This window comes from Marmota monax, unplaced genomic scaffold (genome assembly GCF_021218885.2).
Source record: "Marmota monax isolate L192 unplaced genomic scaffold, Marmota_monax_Labrador192_F-V1.1 WCK01_AAM20220418_F8-fsc00055, whole genome shotgun sequence".
NCBI lineage: Eukaryota > Metazoa > Chordata > Mammalia > Rodentia > Sciuridae > Marmota > Marmota monax.
Genome location: NW_026695205.1, coordinates 3,822,050 through 3,848,432, shown reverse-complemented (window position 1 = coordinate 3,848,432; position 26,383 = coordinate 3,822,050). Strand labels below are relative to the sequence as shown.

General features: G+C 31.6%; 1 protein-coding gene across 5 annotated transcripts in view; it reads right to left on the bottom strand.

Annotated features, from left to right (window-relative positions):
* Positions 1–26,383, bottom strand: part of Cop1 (COP1 E3 ubiquitin ligase) — a 169,843-nt gene that overhangs the window by 84,021 nt on the left and 59,439 nt on the right. For all 5 annotated transcript variants that reach the window (XM_058574461.1, XM_046430099.2, XM_046430098.2 and 2 more), the window contains 2 exons: positions 18,758–18,815; positions 3,374–3,488 (listed from right to left, as the gene is read on the bottom strand). In XM_058574461.1, the coding sequence (XP_058430444.1) occupies positions 3,374–3,488; positions 18,758–18,815 (173 nt within the window). The remainder of the gene's footprint in view (positions 1–3,373; positions 3,489–18,757; positions 18,816–26,383) is intronic.

The window sequence follows — 26,383 nt, the reverse complement described above, 5'->3', positions numbered from 1 at the left end:
ATACATATGGACAGAGTATTTGTTTAAAGGAACATGTTCACAGGGATATATATTTATGCCAAAGTTTCTCTATTTTCAAAACAAAGTTTATAACACATTTTAGATAAAAAATAGTTTTTAAATAAAACATGTTTTGTTCATGTAATACTTTCAGGTGCTTCAAATCCTATTACTGAAAGGAAGTAGAAAGCTGCAATATATAAACTACTGATTCTCAAAAACAAAACATGTTTGAAGTGGCTCCCATTTATCCCAAAGAGTAACTTCAACCAGAAAAAATAGTTTCATTCAAATGTTTTGGTAGAATATGGAAAACAGCAATTCCATCCAATGGATCACTATACAATACTTTGCGTAAAGTCCACTTCAGTAAACTATTGAAAGCTAAAATCATGTGGGTTTTAACTTATAAAATCAGCTTATAAAGTACCTGACAATACAACTAATCTATTCTTCAATTTAGAGGAAGGCCTAGCGAAAGCACAAATTTTAAAGCTCTTTTTTTTTTTTCAAAAGTGCTTGAAACCTGGACTAATTCTCTTTTCCAAAGAATGAAGGGAGGTGGGGGGACCATGACTTTAGCTTCCTAGATTGAAAATTTGAAATAAGTTTGTTTTAACATTGTCTTTTCATAGTTTCTTCCTTATTTGATGCTTATACCCTCACATACACACAGCTTTTTCAGGGTACACTTTCATATTTTTCCTTCTTAAATGCCACCTAAATGGTGGGCATAATAAAATTAAAACACAAGAATAATTAATTAAAAATAGTTATGTGAATATGATACAGAGTAAAGAATTTATTATTTTGTCTGGAATATTAGGTTATCTTGAAGAAAATTTATTGACATAAAGAAATTTAAAAATTATACTAAAGAAAAACAATTACTTGAGGATTTTGTCCCTGGTATTTTATAAATTTTAAACACTAAGCAAATCCATGTAACAATTTAGATTAAAAGGGTCCAATTTAATGCCGTTTTTATTCTAAACACAAGAAAAGGAATAACCTAATTAGTATGTGATGTTGTAATGGTATTAACATAAAGCTCTGGCTCCACAAAAATTATTCTCGGTAAATTCAATAAATTATAAATTACTGAGGAAAACAAAACAAAACCATCAACTTTACTCCAGAGTGGTTAACATGTAATAGTTATGTGATATTTTTCATATGCAATCCTAGTACTGAGTTGTTCAGTGTAATAAGCAATGGAGAGTTTCTTTATTCATTTAAAAATTGTTTTAATATTGACCTATTCTTTCACATTTTGACATCAATTTCAAATCACATAAATTACAAGAATTCAAGAATATGTATTCTGTTGAAGAACATAATCCTCTTCTAGGGTAAATGGACTTCTGGCTACTATCCAAGCTCATTAATATCAGCAACATCAGAAACTATTAGATGACAATGAAACTAGTTATTTCAATATCTGAAAATATAGTAACTCATGTTTAATTTATCTGATTATGAAAAGGTAGAATTTTGTTTGCTTGGTTATTTTATGATAAATATCCATATATATCTGCTGGCCAATCTCCTCTCCTAATAACAGATTAGTTTGTAAAAGTATATGCTATGTCTATTTTCTTTCTCCTAATGCTTTTTAATTTACATCCTCTTTCAATTACAATTAAGGGTCCAAGACATTAATTTCTTAATATTCACCACTTATTTTCAAAAACTGAAAATAAAAGTTGAGTTGTGGGCATATTTGAGGATTGTCCTCTGAAAATACACAAGGATAATCAGTCTCTTATGTGCTCCACTATGTAAAAGTTAAAAATTCCCTCTTTGTTACCAAAGGAATTAAAAGGTATTTCATATAATCATGGTAGCCAATGTGCAAATCTAATAAGACATACTTGAGATTCCTCATGCTTTAAGTACAATATAGCCCAGATCACACAAATAATTATCTAATTTTTCTTCTTATTTTATTATTTATTCTAACCTCCTAAAACGCTATACCCCAAAATACACAGAATCTAGTGAATACCTTTACTACTCCATAGCATACCTGTGTTGCCAGTGCCTTAAAGATTACTGATACTTACCCAAAGCTTTTTCTCTCATCTCTCTTTCAATACTTTTTAATGTCTGCCACTAGGCCTACTACATAACACTAATTAACATTTGACTCTCTGCCAATCAGAATGCGGGTCTTAGCCCACTTTTAATTTAAGAGCTTCCTAATGTAGCTTATATTTATACACTATTTCAGAAACCCAAGAAAGAATTCAATTCCCAGATAGTAAATGCCAGCTCTCTATCTACACAAAATGTTTATGATTAAGTTCAAACATGTTAAGCAAACGAATCTTGGCTTCCCCTTAAACTTCTGTGAAAAATTCTGTGTAATTTCCATCACCAATCCCAAATTTGTTCAAAGAACTTAAGTAATGTATAGATTATAACATGAAGCATGTTTACTCATGAGAAAAGCAAGATCTACTTTTTAACAACCAATAATGTATCTATCAGACATTTATTTTGCTTACTGGTCTTCATTTAGCAGACGTATACTACTAATGGCATCAAATATTTGAGCACCCAACAAGTACTGAGCATTGTGTTTTGTATATATTACCTATAACCCTTAAAATGTTTATGAGTTTGATATTAATGTCCCTACTTCAGTGATGAGCAAAATGCTAAGAAATGCTGAAGAACAGAGAACAGGGAACTTTATTACTTCTCTAAAGCAATAAAAATATCCTAAGCTATTGTACTCATGTCTTTCATGTTATTTCCTCTACTTTGAATGTTTCTAATTTCCTTTTTCAATTCATACAGCCTGTCCCAAATATAATTCCTCCAAAATCCCTGCACAGAACATTTCTTTACATCTCTTCATTCTCAACATGGTCTGAAATTTTCATTCCCAGTTGTATTACTGGATATTCTCTTCTGTTCTCCTAACACCCTCTGCATATCTATATGACACACAATTTCACATAGTATCATTACTTACCTGTTGCTTTCTTATGCTGTATTTACAACACCCCATCACAATAAGAACCAGTTCTTTTACATTTTTATTCTTAGCACAGAAGTCAGTACTTAGAAATATAATTAACGCCGAGTAAGAGGCAATTGAATGGAAATTATTTTTGCTAGTTACATGGTTATGGCTTTACATAGCTTTATAACTTAATATTAAGATTAAAAATTCCAAACAGACAAAAATTGCCATTGGAAAACAACATTCTCCAAGATCCCTAAGACCTCCAGAGTATTCTGAAAAGACTGTGTCAAATATATTTTGCTTTGCAACTATGACTTCCTATAAATTCTGCATAAATCTCTAGAAACAGACCTGAAACATGTATTTGCTATTTTATAAAAGAATTGCTAAATGTACCTGAGATACGAGACATCCTTGTAGAAAAATAACATTGCTCTAAGTCTTCAAAATGAGCAGTGAGTCGTTTTCGTCTTGATGCTAATGTGCTGTTATACCAAGGCTGTTTCTTTGTCTAAGGTAATGAGAAAAGAGACCTGTAACTCAGAACACACCACACTCTTCTTTAACACAGAATACCTAAATGCTTACAGATTTACTTTCAAAAGTGCATCAAAATAAAATGATATCAAATGGCGAAAACCTACATAATCCTCAGATCATGTTTCCAAATTTTCTTTTAAAGTGAAAGCAAGAAACAAATTCACTGAGAATAACCAAAACAGAACAAAAATTTAAAATAAGTTCTAAACACTAGTTTTATGAAGTTAAATGGAGAAACATCTCTCAATTCTTCAAATTAAATGAAGATAGAATACATTATAATGCCATTCTGAAACATAAAATTAGGGGACTTTTAATATCCAGAAATTGTTAGAAAACAATTATCAAATAGAAAGATAAATACTTCTTCATCATCCCTATATTATAGCCTTTTACCCTTTGAATTATAACAGTTTTGACTTTAGGAAAGATCTAAGAATAATACCGATAAGTTTGACAAATGTAAGATTACACTGAGATTCCATTTTACTTCACTCAGAATGGTAATTATCAAGAATACAAATAACAAAAAATGTTGGCAAGGATGTGGGGGGGACAGGTACACTTATAAACTACTAGTGGGAATGCAAACTGATACAACCACTCTGGAAAGTGGTATAGAGATTCCTCAAAAAATAAGGAAAGGAAGCACCATTTGACACACTATCCCACTGCTCAGCATATATCCAAAAGACTTAAAATTATATACTACAGTAATGCAGCCACATCTATGTTTATAACAGTTCAATTCACAATAGCTTAGCTATGGAACCAGCCTAGGTGCCCTTCAACACATGAATGAATAAAGAAATTGTGGTATATACACAATGGATTATTACTCAGCCATAAAGAAGAATGATTTTACAACATGTGTCAGTAAATGAATGGATCTGGAGATACCATGTCAATAAGCCAGTCCCCCAAAACCAAAGGTTGAATGTTTTTGTTGATATGTGGAAGCTAAATCACAATAAAGGGAGGGAGAAGAAGAGAAGGCAATGAGAGTAGAATGAATCGAACTTTCCTATGTTCATATATAAATACATGACCAGTATAACTCCATGTCACGTACAACCACAAGAATGGAACCTAATTAGAATAAGTTATACTCCATGTATGTATAGAACATCAAAATACACTGGCAGGTATATCTTGAAAAAAAAAGTTTGAAAAATGCATCAGAATACTAAAATCAGATACAAAGACAACAAACTTGAAATATGTGGAATATAAGCCCTATAAAAACAAAGGTTTCTATAGGAATGGTGACACATGCCTATAATCTCAGTTATTTGGGAGGCTTAAACAGAAGGATCATAAGTTCGAGACTAGCTAGCCTGAGCAATTTAGCAAGATCTACTCTCAAAATTTTAAAAAATGGCTGGGGATATAGCTTAGTAGTAGAATACTTGCTTAGTACATGTGAGGCTCTAAATTCAATCCCAGTACCACGAAAAACAAACAACAAAAACAAAGGTCCATGATCCTAAATGTACATCCCATGCTGCATGTCTTCAATGGTCATCTATCATTCTAATGGCATATCAGAAGATATAGACGTTAAGAAACATAGTAAGATCCTGAGACGACACAAATTCACCAACAACTTACTAGTATCATGCCAAATGTATAAAGTAAGATGTACCAGGGCACTACATTAAACACTCTAGTGCAAAGTCACTCTAAATCAATGAAATGGGAAGAATTCTATTTTAAAATATTGCCTGACTCACAATAAAAGATAAACTTCCACTCAGATAATCAAGAAGTTGAATTCAAGAGAATTAATGGTAAACAAAATATAACAAAGGCACAGGGTACGTAGAAAAGGCAGGCAACAGTTATTTAGGGACAAATATCAACAAAAATTTTTTCATAGAGTACAGACATTTTCATTTCTGAAAATATTTTCATGAAATTGCCATGGGTGCATTAAAATAGATGGAAACCACAGTCTAGAGCTTAAACGTATATTAATAAAACAATTGTTACATTATAATCATATTCTAAAATTATATTACATACTACATTTAAGTTTTTAATAGGCATTCCAAATCTGGGATTCTGGGACAAAATGAGTTAAAGAAATATTTTAAGAGTTGATGGTTGAGAATTTTCCAGAATTGAAAATGAACACAAATTCAGACACAGTAATTATTCCTGTCAACCAGGATAATTTTTTAAAATCCACAATTAGACACACTAAGGTAAAACTGTGTTTTTGTTCAAGTGCAGAAATAAGATCGTAAAATCAGATAAACAGTAAAGATAACAGGAACAAGAAACAAAATATTTTTCAATAGCAATGACTGATGCTATTAACACAGTAAATCTGTATTACTTCAAAAAGGAGAGAAAAATAGCTCCAACTTAAAACCCAGAACCTAACAAAACTATCCTACAGCAATGTAAAGAAAGCATATTTTCATGTGAATGAAAACAAATCTATTACCAATTGAGTTCTTTCTAAAAAAATTTCTGGAATTGTACACTTGAAAACTATTAATAACACAAACCTGAAGGACTAAGATACAAAATTAAAAAGACAAGGAAACTAGCAACAAAATAAGTGGTTCAAAATCGTTTTTTATTATAATATCTAATTTTTTAGGGTTTAAAAATATGACAAAAAATACACCAAAGAATAACATATATGTCAGAGAGGACTGATAAAAGTTTGTATTCTAGAGCTTACATTATTCAGGAAAATAATTAAGACCCTAAGTATTGAAATAAGTGTAAATAAATTTCAAAGACATCTACTAAAAATGTGATAAGATTTGGGGTATACAGAAAAAGCAACATACATGGAGTCTCAATAGAGAAGGACCCATAAATGCCTATGAACCACTGGAAGCAAACAACCAACATCTGAGAAACTCCCTCCCTCCTTGGCCCTTTTTTCAAAAAAACTCAACATGATGTGAAGCAATGCACAAGCAGAGGGAAAACTGGTGTGAAACTGTATAACTCCGCCCTGACTCCCCAGATGAGAGGGACCTCAACTCAGGATGAGTAGAGTTCTTGGCTAACACTGCAGAAATGAATTTAAGGACACGTCAGAGGCACAGACCAATTTATTTAGGACAGCAGAGATACATTTAGGGGAGAGTATGGGCCATTTTAAGAGCAAGAAGCTACAACCCTTTGGTATGTGATGTCAGGGACCGGAGCTAAGGCTTAAACTAGCACGGGGAGTTGACATTGTTTTTAGATAGGTAAAGCTATGGTCATTTCACACAAGATAAAACATGAATGGTCAATAAATATAAGAAAAGGTACTGGTCTTACAATAACAGAAAAATATGAATTTAAACCATAATCATATTCTACTTATCATTAAAGTGAAAGACATTTACAAGTTCAACAGTATTAATCATTGGCAAGAATGTGGACAAACTGGAACTCATATGCCCATATGATGGGAGTTTTAAACTGATAAAACACATTGAGGGGCTGGGGTTGTGGCTCAGTGGTAGAGCACTTGCCTCACACCTGTGGGGCACTGGGTTCCATCCTCAGCACCACATAAAACATAAATAAATAAACAAAATTAAGGTATTTAAAAAATTCTCTAAAAAAATATTGAAAAATACTTTGATATTAACTCAAAATACAAATTTTTATACCCAATGACTCTCATTTCCTCTCCTAAATACACAATCTAGAGAAACTCTTTGCAGCACTGTTTATTAGAAAATGCATACAATTAAATCTTTAAAGCAAAACACTAGAAACCTATCAAATGTACCTGGATTTGGTAATTGATAAACTGTAGCATATTAACACAATGGAAGGTTATACAGCAGTGAAAATGAACCAAACATAGCTACAGATATCAGGAATGAATTTCTGAAAATGGCTTACTAAAATATCATTTTTAGGAATTCAAATACAGCTAAACAAATAAAACAGTGAATGCTGTGATTTTTAAAAAACTCAACATGTTGATGTACACGAATGTCAGAAAAGTGTTCACCTCTGGACAGACTACAGGGTAACAGAATTTATTAGCAAAACATGGGTGACTTCTACAGTTTAATATTCTAGTAATTAACATAATTTATTTCATTTAAAAATTTGTTTTATTATAGTTATATCTCTTAACTTCAATATTCATGAATATATTCTTCTGTATATATCAACTTTCTTTCTTTTTTTTTTTTTTTTTTTACAAATTCTAGGAGGAAAAAATGCAATTTTTTTTTTAAAAAGTGATCAGTTCAATGTAAAAACAAAAATTTACAGCTTAAAAGATGAGAAAAATAACAATAAATATCAGAAATACAACACATAAAATCAATAAGAACTGGTCAACAACATTGTTTTACTTGACTTTCCGGTTTTTACAGCAAATTCATCTTCACAATTATTTTGTCAATATTTATACTTAGCTTTTCTTCGACTTATTAAAAAACCTAGTACAATTCCTTTCTAATCCATTCATAATTAGATTGCTTCAAAATTGTTGATAAATATTCAATGCTAAGCTAATTTTCACACACCATTCAAAAATTCAGAAATAACAGGAGAGGGAGCATGGGAGGAATAGACAAACTCTAGATAGGACAGAGGGGTGGGAGGGGAAGAGAGAGGGCAGGGGGTTAGAAATGGGGTTAGCAATGATGGTGGAATGTGATAAACATAATTATCCAAAGTACATGTATGAAGACATGAACTGCCATGAATATACTTTGTATACAACCAGAGATATGAAAAACTGTGCTCTATATGTGTAATATGAATAGTAATGCATTCCTGTCATATTCATATATATATATATATATATATATATTATAAATCAGACCAGGCTTCCCAGGAATTAAGGTCTTTGATGACTGAATACTGGCAATTAGTCATTTGCTAGGCTTTAGCTTTTACTCCTGGAACATTAGCCTTGATAGAAAGGAAGAATTTAGTAACTTGGAGTAAGTTAATTCTGTTGTATTGTGGGTAACACAAAAATTGTGGACATGCAAGTTGTAAATAATTAATAATAAAACTATGATTAAATATTTTGAAATGTTAAAAAAAATAAAAACACAAATGTGCTAACTATTCAAAGATAAATATTTTGAGAATACAAATTGGTTGTAGATAATTCAGAAGGCCAATTATCAGAACATAATCTCAGGATAAGCTCTGTAGGTTACATGTAAATATAAAGAAAATGTTCATGAACTGTGTTCATCTATCTAGATTTGCTCAAAAAAAAAATGACCTCATCAAACTCAAGAATAATTAAAGATCACTACAGCAAAAAAAGAAAAGGGAGTATAAAAATATCTTATTTGGTCACTGGAAAAAGTAAAAGAATCCTTGAAAAATTGCTAGAAAGTTAACAAGCACAAAAAAGCAAATTAAACAATTATACAAAAATATCATTCAGTGTGTCCCTATAAATGATGGGAAATATAAATTTAACAAAATGCTGATTCTCCATGAAGACAATAAAACTGCAAATAGAAAAAAGAAACTCAAAACTGGAAATTCCATTTCATATAGTTAATATCAAATAGTAGCCAAGAGTATTAGAACAACAAGATGAATGAAATCAATGTTTGTATGAGAGGAATGACTTTATGATAGAAACATTGCATGTCAATTCCACTAAGAAGTGACCCCCCTCTCCAAATGAAGCATAAAATGTACATTTAACTGAAATTTGAAAATTTCCTAATATACAAATATCAAGTTGATTTAATAAGTTAACACTGAATTAAACACTAATTATAATTATTTATATGGTAAGTAATCTTTATAAGTTCAAGTAGCAAGTGCAAAGTATTAAAATAAATTAACTGAAACACTTGCTCCTATTTTCAAACAAACAGATATAAAGATTAGCTTTAAAGGAAAAAAACTGGAGAATTAAAAATAAGGATTGTCATATAATTTCCAAAGACTGAATTCTCTAAGATCTTTTTAGAGTATTTGTGACATTAAAACAATATTCATAAAAATAGTAAGATGATATGTGCCATTTTTATTGTGCTTGTGCTTATATTTGTGATGTGAAACAAAGGTCAGTATGAAACTGAGGGCCTCTTACCACAAATCAAGGCAACAGCAACAAACACCACTTAGTTGATACTGCATTCTTCACCACAATAAAAAGTTAAATCATATATACATATACAACTTATAAGTCAGTTTCACAAAGAATGCCCTTAATAAGGTGGTAAAAATTAACCATATTAATTGTAAATTAGTTGGCTTAAATCTGTATCTTTGAATATACACATGAGTTAATTTTGCAAACTTCATCAAAATGTAGAATCTCTAGGTTTAGAATTGTACATATATGCTGGGCGATATGGTTCACGCCTGTAATCCCAGCAGCTTGGGAGGCTGAGACAGGAGGATCACGAGTTCAAAGCCAGCCTCAGCAATGGTGAGGCGCTAAGCAACTCAGTAAGACCCTGTCTCTAATAAAATTCAAAAGAGGGATGAGGATGTGGTTCAGTGGTTGAGTGCCCCTGAGTTCAATCCCTAGTACCCGCCCCCCCCCAAAGAATTGTGCATATCTTCCCATTGCTTGCATTCTTTATGCTATAACAGTTACATATATTACATCTACATAAATTGTACATGAAGAATCAAAAGACACTAAAGCAATGACAGCAGAAAATTTTAATATCCTCAGAAAATAAAAGCACTAAATACTTGATCTGTATAAACTACCCACTACTTTGACCCAAACATACACCAGTAAACCCAACAATTGAAAAACATTATTTTCAAATGTATAGTATTCACAAAAACTACTCAGAAAATTAAAATGACTTTTGATAAACCTAATGATACTGAAATAATAAAGAGTATGCTTTCAGATCACAGCACAATTTTAAAAAAATCCAAATATCTGGAAATCAAAACACATTTCTACACTATGCATGGGTCAAAGCTAAAATAAGCAAATATAGGGAATTAGAAAATATTTTAAAATCAAGGATAATGAAAAAAAAAATGGCACACCAAAATTCATGGGACACAACTATATCAGTGCTTAGAGAGAAAAATTATAGCTTTAAATGTTTATAAGAAAAGATCTAAGCCAGGGATGGTGGCACACACATATAATCTCAGCAACTTCAGAACATGACACAGGAGGATCACCAATTCAAGGACAGCCTGGGCAACTTTAAGAAGACTCAAAATTTTAAAAAAATTTAAAAATAAAAAGGGCTGGGGATGTAGCTCAATGGTAGAGCACTTTGCTTAGCATGCAAGCGACCCTGGGTTCAATCTCCAATACTAAAGAAGTAAAAATATTCTTAAGTATATCTAAGTAGGATGAATATTTTAAAAAGAGAAAAACAAAATATAAAACATACATTCAGCTCTATAAAAACTCAGCAAAAAGACCAGCTGAGTTTCTGGGTTGATGAAGATATTGAGGTGTTGGGAGGGTACTGACATTCAGAGACAGTATGAACACTTTCCAAACCACTGAATTCCACACCTAGCTCTATGGTCCAAAGAGATTCACTCAGTAATTCTATCAAATATTCAAGAAAGCAATAATACTTATCTTATACAAACTCTTTCATAAAAAGAACACTTCCTAATTTGCTTCATGTCCTCTGCTATAGTTTGAATATAAGGTCAGTGCCCCCGTGGTCCATTGTGGTCAAAGTGTGCCTAGGCTGTGCTGGTGGGAGTGGTGAAATCTTTGGGAGGCAGAGCTAGTGAGAAGTTCCTCAGTCACTGGGGAAGTGAAGTAGTTCCCAGTGACCCCTGCAGTTCTTCCCAAGGGTTACTATAAAAAGAGCAAGCTTGGCTCTACCCTTCCTATCTCTTTCTCTTTGCTCCTATGTAAGCTTGCTTACACATAAATTCAAGCCATGAGGTGCTGCCATTCTCTGCCCTCACTGTAGAACAAATATATGGCTCCCCACCAACCCAATTTTAGACTGTGTTAACATGTTACTCCTGGGGAGATGTGAAGGTACCTGGGAAATGGCTCCAAAATGTTTCTTATAACTGCATTTAAATCTATAATTTATTCCAAAGAAATGTAATTTTTAAAACTTATTTTTAAAAGCGAATTTTCAATTAACATTCAAAAATACGGAGGAATGAACATGAAGAAATGAGCAAACCTAGACTCACTTCAATAATCATAAATTAATCAATTCTTCTCATGATAATTTATAAGTTACAGGCAGTTCCAATAAAAATCCCAAGAGATTTCTTCATGGATCTGAATACAGTAATATTAATGCTCATATGAAAATACAAACAGGAAGGAATACTCTGCAAAACACTGAAAAGGCAAAGCTATGGGGCCAGGGGGGCACAGCCATAATACACACTAAAACATACCATAAAGGGACACCCTAAAAGTAAATTATCAAAAATGTCAATGGCATGAAAGATTGAGAAATTATACCAGTTCAAAGGAATTGAAAAATACATGACAAATAAATGTAACATGTAATTCTAAATATGTCCTGGGCCAGAAAATAAAATATATATTCCTTTTCCTAGAGAGGACAGCAGTAATAAAACTGCTAAAAATATAAATTTCAAAAAATTTAATATTATTAAAAGGACCATACTACCAAAAGTACTATATAGGTTCAATGCAATTCCAATCAAAATCCCAATGGCATTCCTCATAGAAATGCAAAAAGCAATCATGAAATTCATCTGGAAAAATAAGAGACCCAGAATAGCTAAAGCAATTCTAAGCAGGAAGAGTGAAACAGGTGATATCGCTATACCAGACCTTAAACTATACTACAGAGCAATAATAACAAAAACAGCATGGTACTGGCACCAAAACAGGCTGGTAGACCAATGGTACAGAATAGAGGACACAGAGACTAACCCACAAAATTACAACTATCTTATATTAGACAAAGGTGCCAAAAGCATGCACTGGATAAAGAATAGCATCTTCAACAAATGGTGCTGGGAAAACTGGAAATCCATATCCAACAAAATGAAATTGAATCCCTATCTCTCATCATGCACAAAAGATAACTCAAAATGCATCAAGGATCTAAGAATTAAATCAGAGACTCTGCATCTAATAGAAGAAAAAGCAGGCCCTAATTTTCATCACGCGGGGCTATGCCTCAACTTCCTTAATAAGACACCTATAGCACAAGAATTAAAACCAAGAATCAACACATGGGACAGATTCAAACTAAAACGTTTTTTCTCAGCAAAAGAAATAATCTGTGAGGTGAACAGAAAGCCTACATCCTGGGAACAAATTTTTACCCCTCATACATCAGATAGAGCACTAATCTCTAGGATATATAAAGAGCTCAACAAGATAAGCACACACACATACACACACAAAAAAAAACCCAAATAAGCCAATCAATAAATGGGCCAAGGAACTGAACAGACACTTCTCAAAGAGGATATACAACGAATCGACAAATATATGAAAAAATACTCATCATCTCTAGCAATCAGAGAAATGTAAATCAAAACTACTCTAAGATTCCATCTCACTCCAGTAAGAATGGCAGCTATTAGGAAGACAAACAACAACAAGTGCTGGCGAGGATGCGGGGAAAGGGCACACTCATACACTGCTGGTGGGACTGCAAATTAGTGCAGCCAATTTGGAAAGCAGTATGGAGATTCCTTGGAAAGCTGGGAATGGAACCACATTTGACCCAGCTATTCCTCTTCTCGAACTATACCCAAAGGACCTAAAAACAGCATACTATAGGGACACAGCCACATCAATGTTTTTAGCAGCACAATTCACAATAGCTAAACTGTGGAGCTAACCTAGATGTCCTCCAGTGGATGAATGGATTTAAAAAAATGTGGCATTTATACACAATGGAATATTACTCAGCACTAAAAAAGAATAAGATCATGGCATTTGCTGGGAAATGGATGGCATTAGAGAGATTATGCTAAGTGAAGTTAGCCAATTTCAAAAAAACAAATGCCAAATGTTTTCTCTGATATAAGGAGTGTGACTCAAAATGGGGTAGGGAGGGAGAGCATGGGAGGAAGATTACCTCTAGATAGGGAACAGGGGTGGGAAAGAAAGGGAGGGAGAAGGGGAATAGCAAGGATGGTGGAAGGAGACATCATTATACAAAATTCATATATGAAGATGTGAATTTGGTGTCAACTTACCTTATATACAAACAGAAATATGATAAACTGTGGTATAACGGTGTATTAAGAATTATAATGAAAAAAAATAAGAGAGCTCACGTATAATGGCATAATTTGAGAGATATGAAAAACTGTGCTGTGAATGCATAATTATGAATGTAATGCATTCTACTATTGTCATGTATGTAAGAAATAAATTTTTTAAAAAAGAATGTTCCTTGTAATTGATGTCATTTTATCAGTGTCAATAAATAAGGTATTTGAATATATTCTTTAAAAAGTGGATTTTTATATTTATCATAAAGTGAATAAATATTTTGATGATTGTGTCAAAAAAATTTAAAATTCTCTCATGATGTTTTTACTAATGTTAATTTCCTAATTTTGTTAAATGTACTATGATCATATAAAAATTTAAAGCAAAATCAACAGGCAATTATAGAAATTCAAAAGTATAAAATATCTATATAAAATCTGTGTTTTAATTTCAATTTTTGAGAAACATTTTTTTCAATGCAATTTTAACTATCAAACATTATTTTTAATGTCTGACTAATTGGCATCATGTTTAGCATTATGATTATTAGTCTATCCACACTGTCCTACAATTGACTTAATCTATTTTAATAGTTTTTGAAAATTACCCATTTCATTAAGACCTCTATTTTTATTAGTATGCATTTGCACTTTATTTTAATCTATTTTGCATCATGACAATAGCTAATTTTGATTTATACTGCATATGAGCTTTTATTAAATTTATTTTCCATATTTGCTATCTCATGATAATGTAGTCTCCTGAAGTGAATGCCTAGTTCATTTATTTTCATTCTTTTTTTAAAAAAATTTATATTTTAGTTGTAGTTGGACACAATACCTTTATTTTATTTATTTATTTTTTTATGTGGTGTGAGGATTGAACCCAGGGCCTCACATGTGCTAGGCAAGTGCTCTACTGCTGAGCTATAACCCCAGCCTTATTTTCATTCTTACCTAAAACAAAAGCATTTAGTGCTCTGAAGTTATAGTACAATTCTAATTTTATTTCATTAATTTTGATGTGTAACATTTTCTCACTGGCATAATTTTTTGAGTGTTTATATCTGGAATGACTCTGACACAAAGGTATTCAGAGAAGTCTTTACTCTCTTACAAATTATCTGTCAACCTGTTTCTATTTGTTTATTATCACATTTATCCTATTTTTACAACCAATCCATTCTTCTAAGTGCTCTAAGAACTAAATAATGTGCATCCTTTGATGAAAAGTATAAAGTTGATACAAGTGCTTTTTTAAACTAACCTTGTTTCACTCAAAAAAAAAAAAAAAAAAAAGATCTAAGACTTTACAATGGCCTAAGAAAGCTATAAACAATCTGTTAATGTTTTTTACCCTACTTTTCTTTTATTCGCTCCTCATCAGCCACACTGGACTTCTGAACTACACTAGGCTTAGTCCGACCAGAGACTTATTTACTTGTTATCCCTCTGCCTAAAACTTCTCCCCAAAGCTAATCAGATGATTTGCTTCCTCCCTTCTTCTTTTTTGTTGTTGTTGTTTTACTCAGTGTCTTTCCAACAACTTGGAAGTTCAGTTGCATCAGGGATTTTTATACCTTTTGGTTGTGTTACATGATGTGTCCTTAGAACCTATAATCAGAACCTCATAAATACCACTCAAAAAAAAAAAAATCTAATGATTGAATAAAGTAATATTTAAAAGTACATGCTCTGAAGTTATAATACCTGGTTTAAAAATCTAAGCTTCCTCCTCTTACTGGTTATATCGCCTTAGCCAACCTCCTTCACTCCTTGGTGCTCTAGTTTCCTTCTCAGTAAAATAAAAAAATAATGCTTATAAGGTATTAGTGAAAATTAAAACATTTAACACACATGAAGTATCTATAAAAGTAACTGTAAAATAAATGTTACCAAATTCTTTTCTAACAATTTTTACTTCATACAAATTCCAATCTTTTATAACAGAGTACAATAAGCCCCCCCATATAAGCAGATTCTTCATCGGCATCGGCAGTTACAAAATATTCTGAAAAAAATGTGCACCTGTACCCAACATGTACAGAGTTTTGTCTTGTCATTATTCCCTAAACAATACACTGTAACAACTATTTATACAGCATTCATGCTGAATTAGGCATTTAAAATAATCTAAAGATGATTTGAAGTATACAGGAGGATGTGCACAGGTTATATCAAACACTGTACCTTTTTATGTAAGGTCCTTGAGCATACACAGATTTTGTTACTGCAGGGGAGGGGGTGTCCTGGAACTAAGCCCCTGCCAAATACTGATAGATTACTGTATTACTACTACTCTGGGGGGAATATATGTCTTTTATAGATTTGAAAATTATAACTTTTTGTTTTCTTTTGTTTTATCCTGAAGTTCTATTTTGGTCAATACAATTTTGATTTTGTTATGTTCTTTAGCTTATATTTGCTAAGTTTATCCTTAACTATTCCACTTTTCAATACTTTTTGTACCAATTTATTTTATCTCTGTCTCATACAGAGCTAGCTAGACATGAAAGGTAAGGCATTCAGTGAAATGTGTTATATCAGCTCCATACTACAGCAATACTAGTAGGATTTACTCTTCAGCAACTGCCCTGTCCTTTAATAGATGCTAAGATTGGATTCTCCTAGGATATGTAGACTGTTCAATCCCTACAACCACATTTACTCTGCATACAGCACTCATAGATTAGGCAGCACTCCTTAAGGACTTCTTTTTCTCTTTTTTAAATCAATAGAGATAGCTATATATCAATGGGGTTCCTTGTAGATGAAAATTAGGAAGAGATTAACACACTGTCTCTGTCACATACCATGTATTAGTAAGTACAGCTATACAATATGTTAATATTCTGTAAAATATTGTAAATGTTCTTTCACTACTATGGAGTTATGCCCTAATAAAGTATAAAATGAAAACATTTTAACTAAAAAATGCATTGAATACATCTAACCCACTGAACATCATAGCTAAGCACCACAATACACAGCAGAGTATTGGTTGCTGACATTACTGACGGCTTCTCTAGCTGGGAGCTACAGTTGGCTGCTTACCATCACAAGACAGATATACAGCATATGGCTATCTAGGAAAAGGTCTAAATTCAAAATTCGAAGTCTGGTTTCTACTGAATGAATACTGCTTTCACACCAATTGTGAAGTCAAAAACCACAAAGTCCAACCATCGTATATTCTTAATGTTTTTCTATATTCTTAATGTTTTTCTTTTTCCTCTAGATTCCACTTTTACGTTTTGCTAGGTAATGGAATTTACTGGAAGTTTCAGAACAATGTTACATAAATAGTAACAATGAAAACCTTTTCTTATTTCTCTATGTATAGTTTTCCAATGCTTTCTAGCCAAAGACCAAAAAGAACACTCTTGTAGTCGAACAAGTTTGATTTACTACTCACTACAAAAAAGACAACGCATTATGGTTCAGTAAGAGATGTCTCAATAAGAGGGTGTTAGAAACAACTTACAGAATTGAAGAACACACTATATAATTTGTAGGAGTGCTCAAGAAAATGGGGCTTTGCTCTAGATTGGATACTGCCATGTGGGACTAACTATCTTTCAGTATCACAATAAGCCTTATTTAGGACAGAAGAAAAGAGTGAGGCTAAAGTCATATCTGATAAAGAAGTAGCAATCACTCATACTACTCAGGACTGGGGTATGTTTGGTATTTTTTGTGGTTTCTGGTGACCTTACTTTTTTCTATGCTTAAACAAGTTTATGGAGTAATCTTATTTTTCATTTCACTTTATCAAAGTCACATAATGGCTGTGTCTGAATGTTGATGTTCTGTGAAATTATGTTCAAAGGGAGAATATAAATGCCTAGCTATGAATGCCAAGTCAGTTTCCAGATGGAGGGACTACTTTTTCTCAAGTTCTTACAGCATATTTCAAGTTAAGGATTTAAAATTTCTCCTGAAATATCCCACTGTTTTATAAATATACATAAATCTGATGTTTTAATGGTTGGAAAGAGATACAAACCAATGTATGAATTTACTACAAACAAACAGAACAAATGCAAGCACGTACATGAAGGCAATAAAGGATATACAGAAAAGTCACAAAAAAATCAATAAAGGTAATACTGGTAGTCAGGAAAAATAGAAAAAGTAGTAGAAGTGATCATCCAAGTTTATGAAAAGAAAAAAGATGTGATCAAAAGAATTTACTTTTCACATTAAAAAACTGCATTTTTTCCCACATAAAGTGAATATACAAATGAATGTGAATTAAAAACATTTCATATTAGGATAAATCATTAAATATGAATAAGATTTAGGGATTAGATGATAGTGCTATATCCCTGCTAACCTCTCAAATTATAAGACTGTATAGAGTACTGCATTCATATGACAATATCCTTTTTTTTAAAAAAAAAAAGGAAACATACACTGAAGTATTTAAGCATAAAGGAATAGATGCCTGTGCCTTACTCAAATAATCTAGAAAAAAAAAATCTCATGCACATCTATGTAAAAGAGGGACTTTTGGACAATCTATGTGAAGAATATAAAGAAATTCTTTTTATATTCTTGTTACCTTTCTCTAAATCTGAAGTTTTCAGCATTTGAAGTACAAAAACAATCAGAACTCAAAAAATAAGTATGACAAATATCAGTATACCCAAGTCAAAGGTAGAGAAAGCAAAAGTCAATTATAATTAAAGACATGAAGTTAAGTGTTTCTTTTACTCAAGCCTGTAGTCCAAATATCATAAAAAGCTAATGTTTCAATACAATGTTGAATAATTAATAGATTATAACTTTCATATCTCTAAGACAAACAATGCCCTGATTTTTTATAACTTCCTCCTAAAGTATTTTCTTCCTCTAAAGGTCTGATATTATCAGCAAGTTAAAAACAATATTTTTAAAAAGACTCTTTATCATTGACAATAACTCAACAGGTCATTCTACTATTATACATCAGAGTTATCCAAGTCCACTCCAAGCCACAGATTTGCATTTGAAATGCACATCTTTATGACAGGACATTTCAGTAAACTAATCTATGATTTTACAACTTAGATGATTATACTCATGGTACCACTAAAACGTACTGTTAAATATATAGTTTACCTGAGAACTGCCACTGAAACCTGGAGGTTGGCTGTATTCTGTGGAATCAATAATACTACTGCAAAATGAAGAAAGAAAAATGTGATTTCAGTATTTACATTATTTTGGCAACAGAAAAAGTGATCTAAAATTCATCATATATAAATCCAAAATTGCTAATGTCTAAGAAAACATTTATTGCCATTATTTACCTAGACATCGAATACAAATCCACAAACATAAAGTCAGCAAATAATTAAGTAATTTAACATAAACACCAAAAATGTCAATCAAAAATAATCGCATGGAAGGTATCCATACAGATTTATATTTGTCTCTATTTCGTTATCAGATAGGTTAATAAATAGTTTGGAACCTTAAGGAAAAGAGGATTTATACAGTATTGGGAAAAGAGAATAAGCATGCAACATAAAAGCTATGTTTAACAGACGGTGCTATCCACTAAAAAGCTATGTGTTCCTGGACAAATTACCTTACAATCACTCATTTGAGATGAGTGGGGACTAGGTACTTCAATTTTATGTTTCCAGCCCCAAAATGTTATGGCAAAGCCTAACAGGAAAGAAAACTATGAAATGGAGTAAATGTAAACTAGCAAAAATCTTTCGTAACCCAAAACCTATACACTAGTTTCCTCTCTCCTGGTCAAGCATAGTCCGTTTTCTACATCCATTCTTTTTATTTGGTTATATTATGTATACATTTTCCTAAAAATGTACCCTAAAAAATCTCTAGAAGCCCACACTATCTTGTTCTTCCTCAAGTTTACCATTTCAAACTTATCATTTCTCTACTCCTATATCCCTCCCATCTTTATATAAAATGATGGTCCATAGAAACTAGCAACAATTAAAAATTATCTACACATATACAACAATGATAAACTGATATTTATATTTTTATACTATTATTTTTACAATAAACATTTATTTTCTTGTCTACCCTAACAAAATATAACCAATTGAAAATACTAATTTAAATGTCTCCACAAAAATGCTCAAAAATCACTTAAGTACAGAAATAATTACTTAAGTACAGAAATAATCTCAAAGGTGTAACTTTGAGAGGTACTTTTGAGGAATGCAGAGTTTCAGTGTCACTCCTTTGTGGTTAATAATCTGACTCTAAGTTATAAATCATTTTTAAGAATTTTTATTTTTTAAGTTATTAATCTTATTTCACCATTAGTTTCTCTATCATTCATTCATTCACTCATTTTCAGTACTAGGAAAGGAACCAAGTCCTTTATTTTGAGACAGTCTTCCTAACTTGCTCATCTGATCTAGAATTCCCAATTCTGCCTCAGCCTCCTCAATAGCTGAGATTACAGGCATTCAACACCATGCCATGCTATTTCACTGATTAAATGACAAATATATGTCAAAAAATTACAATATTTAAATGAGGTTATGTATGTAGATTTCTCAGAACAATGCTAAAATATGGTAAATATTTGATGAACTTTAGCTTATATTAACAAAAACATAAAACCTCACCATTCCAAAAATATGATAAATCATATAAAACAGTCTTTCACAGTAGTCAAGCAGCATATGTTATTATATAGGTCTTAATTAATTGTGTTCTTAACTATTCCTAGAGTAAAATTCAACTATCCAAGAAAAAGCCTTTACACTATCAAGAATTTATGCACACTTGTATTGAATTTCTTTTCAAGAAAGAAGGAAAAAAAAAAAGGAGAGGAGGAAAAAGAGGAAGAGACAGGGCTGGGGTTGTGGCTCAGTGGTAGAGCACTTGCATAGCATTGTGCGAGGCACTGGGTTTGATCCTTAGCACCACATAAAAATGAATAAATAAAATAAAGGCATAAAAAAAGTGTTGTGTCTGTTTAAAATTAAAAAAGAGAGGAAGAGGAGGAAGCAGAGGAAGATTGAGGAGGAGGAGGAAAGGGAAGAATACAGCCAAATGAATGTTGCCTGTAGAATTATACACTCATATGCCAAAATCAAATGTTATTTTTGGTCTAACCCATATAGGGCCTATTAGGGAAACACATGAGAAAAGGGAAGTACTAAGAAATCTCTCTTTTCCTTTTTCAAATGAAGCCCAGTTCCCTAGGATTTGTGTAACATTGATTACATAGGTACATATTTAGAGGCCAAAAGAACAGCTGTTAGCTACAATTTTTTTTTAAATGGCTTTGTGAGAATTCTTCGACTACATGCCTCAGCAATGTTACTGATACATCAGTCATACAGGGAAATAACACATTTCAAATATATTTTGGGGATATTGAAAATATAGGTCTTAAATATTAAATACATCATCAAAGTATGAGCAACTATGCCATATTCCCAGGTACTTTATATTCTCTAATTGAAGAGTGGGAAAATCCTACATTAGACCACCCATTTCATGGTAATATTTTAGAAAACTGAAAAGCAGCAACCTATTAATATGAAACAGAATCATTAATTGTTTCAAGTAAATATCAAAAAGGTTATAAAAGCTATAAAAATGAAGTGAGGGCACCAAAAGTGGTAAGGTAGAAAACACTGTCAGTATATTAACTAAAATTGATGAGGAAAATAAAATAAGGTAAACATATTAAGATATAATAAAGTAAGAAAATAAGATAATATTCTCATTTGGGAGGATGAGAAGTTTCTCTAAAAGCATAAATAAAAACACTGCAGCTGTTAACCTCAGATTAAAAAAAAAAAAAAAAAAAACAACTCACAGTTATGTAGTAACTAGATGTCACTCACCTACTGGCATTTATATAATTATTTATTCCAAAAGCAAAACTATACTTCATAATTAGAAGACAAATTGTTAAGTCAATTTCACATATAAAGTGTTCCTATAATGAAGCGGTATCTAAGAAAAAGTAGTGGTTCGCTCTTCATAAAAACAACAGGTTTGGTGAATTCAGACCAAAACTTTCAGTATACACCACATTAGCTAATTAAATCATAAAGATGATTTCTTAAATTGATAAGCAAAATAAAGTACATTGAGGCTGAACATTAACATTATAAATATAGGATTTTTAAATTAATAAGGGTATTAAATAAACCAAAAAATGCCAAGTATACAAAAGAGATTAAGACTTGGAATTTGTTTTTTACTATAAATCTAAGAAAGAGAAAAAATAAACTTCTATACTTAATAAACCATATGGGACGACAGAAAAGTTCTGTTCTGTTCCAACACTCTTCATTTAAATTATTGAACTAGATTCAAATTAGTGGTGAGTCTCATTTACTAATAACTAAAATTAGTGTAGACTCAATTTTGTAGATACCTCCACAGACATGAAAAATGAGCATTCTTGTTCATTTTCTCCTTCTTTATTCCACATACCCTTTAACAATTAACACAAAGTCAAACAAATAACCCCAAATCATTGTGACTAATCTATCAACTGTTAATAATAGCAGCAGCAGCCCCTCAGTTTTTGCTATGTGCCAGACATTATTCTCATTTCTTCAATTAGCACAATTTATCAATCAACTCAAGTACTACTATCCTTTCTAAACTGAAGTTCACAGAAATTAACAAACTTTATGAAGGTCAAATTGGCAAGAACTTGTGGAAATAAAATTCAAACCCAAACTTCATGTATATTTTATTTAATTCCAGAATCCTTATACTGAAATTGCCAGGGTGACCTTTGTCTTCCTTCTTAACAATTCAAATGGGAATTTCTATTATTTATCTTCTTCTCAACTCTGGAATGAGTTCCACAATCCACTCATTCACCAAGGCTTTAGAAGCTTTAAGAAAGGACGCCTGAATTAGAAAATCAGTTATATCACTGGGTAGTGGGCAAATTAATTCATCTCTTTTGAGTCTTCCAATGTATAAAATTAAAAATAATAAAACTTATCACACAGAATTTGTTTTGAGTATTATATGAAACAATGCATGTAAATTACAGAACAGTACAAAATAGACAGCTACAATATTACTCCAACCGTTGCAACTTCTGTCAATAGAGTTCTCTTCTAGAACAGTATTTCTAGTAAAGACTTCCTGATTTTGATGCAAGATGTTTTGGAACTGCAGCAAAGAATTTTCCCTAGTAATCTCCGGTCCTCTTTTAATTAATTCATGGTTAGGAAGAGTTGCAGTTACCTAATGCATAACGGAACTATGAAAGTTAATATCTGTACTGCCTTTCAAAATGTTTGTTATTCTACAATCACCTTGCAGTTACAATGAAAAACAAAAGGGCAACTATTTTAAAATTTTCTTGTAAGAAATTCTCCTTAGGGAGAAATTTAGTACTCGAAAATATAAAAGGCAAATAGATGGTAATTTTCTGAAAGATAAAATTGCTCTGAGTTTATTGCTTTACTGCCTTTTTAAGTAAACAATTTTGCTTCATATAAGTTCAAAAGCAAAAATAAGGCTCACCAGATTCATCTAACTCCAAAGAAATTAGTGAAAAGTTTGTTACACAAAATGCTGTATTTGACTAATTTATATACTATCATTACCTTCCAATGAGTTGGAATAGATTATAATTTATTTGCAATTCCCAGAGAAATTTTTAATTAGCAGGTGATACAGTTGCTACAGCTTTTAGAATTATAAAAAAAAGTCCATTATCTGAAATAACCTCAGAAAAAGGTATTAAAAGTAAAGAAGTTAGAGAAAGTATTCCAAAACAATAAGAAAAGATTCAAAGGTTGGGGGATCAGAAGAATGGGGAAAATATGGTGGGAACTGGGTAGGGAAGAGACAGTAAATTGCAGAAATGGAAAATGGTGACAGCAGGTGAAATTTTATGTTTGTATACAGTTGTCTTTATATCTAAACCAATTTTACTGTGTATAGTTTTGGTTTCCCTAGCCCCTCCCATTCCTAACATCTCAGGATCAAGATATAATAATCAAAGGCCTGAGAGTTTCTTATGACTCTAACCTGAAAAGGCCAAAAGTCAAAGAACAAGATCTAATCACAGTATAGGAGTGAATTGAATCCTACAGGAAACAATTGTAAATATATAAAATTTGGTTGCCTTGAAGAGACTAACCTCCAGAAATTTGAGTTATTTTAAAGACATTATGAAGGAATGTGTAAATTAACACAAAAAGAAAAGAAATAGAAATCTTTATCCCATCCTTTAAAAATGATAAAACATACTGAAGAGATTTATAAAACTTTATTGCTGAATATGTGAGGTTTTATAAAAAGGAAAATAAGCATGTGATTTAGAGACTTATTTAAAAACATGTCAACAATACAGGCATATTCAGAATTAACTAAAACAATTTTCCATATTTTCTAAAGTATTATCTATCCCACACCCCCAGGCCTGCATTTGAATCTGTAGGATCCATCTCAATTAATATTTGGTAATAAGGTTAAAAAATCTGCATTTCAAACAGAGGTCTTCCTTGACACTAAAAGACACTGGAATTTGGACTCTTTAGGACCCCATTTTCCAAAATTTAAATGAACTATTACTATCTTCCTCAAGCAGTGACAATTACAGTTTACAACAAGAACCCAAAGGGCTGTTATCAAAATCCTGAAATGCCTGTAAATCAATAGAATTAAATGCATTTTGATGGAATTTAAATGCTCATACTTTTAAAAGTCCACATTATACCATATTTAAAACAGAATATTCTATTAACTATCATACCTTATTTTCAATCCTAAGACTATGTGTGTAATCATGGAGTAGAGTAGGGTCTTCCATATTCACAACTACATATTGGAATCTAACAGTGTTTATATATACTTGATACGCCCCAAATACTGGCTGCCTGACTGTAAATAAGTTCTTCAAATATTCTAAATAAAGAAAATTATACTGTTTCAAGGTTTACATAGCTTGTTGTATTTCTATGACCTAGAAATTTTACTGAGAAATTACAGATATGCAAAGAATACCCTCTCTATCATTATCTGGAAAGTTTCTTCTCTTTGTATTTTTGTTTTGTTATAGTTTATTTAAAATGCATTGCATTTAAGCTTAACTTACATTAAGTTTAACTCCTTAGCAAGGTATAAAGTCATAGTAAGGCACAATAATACAAAATGCAACAATCAACTGGTTTTAGTACTACTCAAACATCACAGGTACACTTCATTAAAATACTGTAAAACACAACTGATGTTCAAAAGTCCCCCAGGCAAGTGTAGCTGAGGTGTCTTAAAATATGTGATCATCTAACTCTAACCTTGGAGATTCGGAAAAAAAATACCAGCTCACATACAGAAAATTTCTGCTATTGTTAACAATCTTCCTTTCTTAGGTAAGGAAAATAAAGGTTATATAAAAATACATTTATGGTTATAGAGTAAAATCTACTTAAAATGCACAATTAATAAAGTGACAAATTTATAAGAATTTAGTTAGATTTTATCATAAAAACATTTCAGATTCTATGTTTTTAAAAAATTATCTTTCCCAGTGAAATAAAGCAGTTAAACCAGTAATAATTGCCAAAAAGCACCAAGTTCATATAAGCATTACACATGAAAAAGGAGTTGTAAATACCACTATTGATCATGGGTGATATAATCCAATAGAAGATCCAACATGTACAAAAGAAAAGATGGCTCACTTTTCATCCAGTGTACCAAACAGCCATCCCCAAGTCCCCACATTCACAGACATACTGTATTCTAATGTCTGGAGGAAAGTATAACTGAACACAGCCATGTGTGTAAGCTAAAAAGGGGACATTCTTCCACCTAGTCCAGAAGCCATTATGCAATTATTCAGCTTCTTGAATGACATTAATTTATTGAAATTATAAAACACATAAATTCACAAGAATTTCAGTTATTCTTCTACATATACGGTTTTAATATTTGTTAAATATTTCCTAGCATACATAAAGTGACTCTTTGCTTTTCCCTTGTGTTATCCCTATAATTTGTTTCATCTGGGCCTTTGCCAAAATAATAGAAACACTAGTGAAAAGTATCAAAATGTTTGACAGAACAATTAATAAAATTAAATTACACAAAAGTCTCACTTATATTTTATTTATAAATCTCTTTCTCTCCCACAGAAACCTTTACAAAACAATTTAGAACTTTGACTGATGTAGGTCTTCCCCCGCTTCCAAAGATTTAAATCAATAGCAAATTTCTATCAGTAAAATCATTTTTAAAATGAGAGATTAAGGATCAGAAAATCTTTACTACTTGTATTTATATTGCATTTACTTACTATTTTATCTTACGGAAACAGGATAAAAATTACTTCCAGTGACTCTATGGATTATACTAAAGCAAATCCAGCTGAACCAGATTAAAAAAATTCAACTAACACATTATCTTCAAACCAAGTTCTCCGAAGTTCCAAAAACATAGGGAACAGACTAATAATGGACAATTCTGAAGTATTTGTTTAGGTCAAAGACAAAGAATAAAGCATTTACCAAACAGTTTTTCCTAAAACAGAAATCACATTGATGTGAAGAACATAGAAATTTACAAACAAAAATACTGGGGTAATGACTTTGAATAGGATTTAAGTTCTAAGGAAACATATGTGAATGTTTCTCATTCCACCATACTTCCAGCTAATACAAGAACCAAGGTCAGGTTTATATTATGCTTCTGGCTTCACAGGTTTAGTAATAAGCTACTTAGCTTTGCTTCCTATTCATTTACACCTATAAACTAAATATT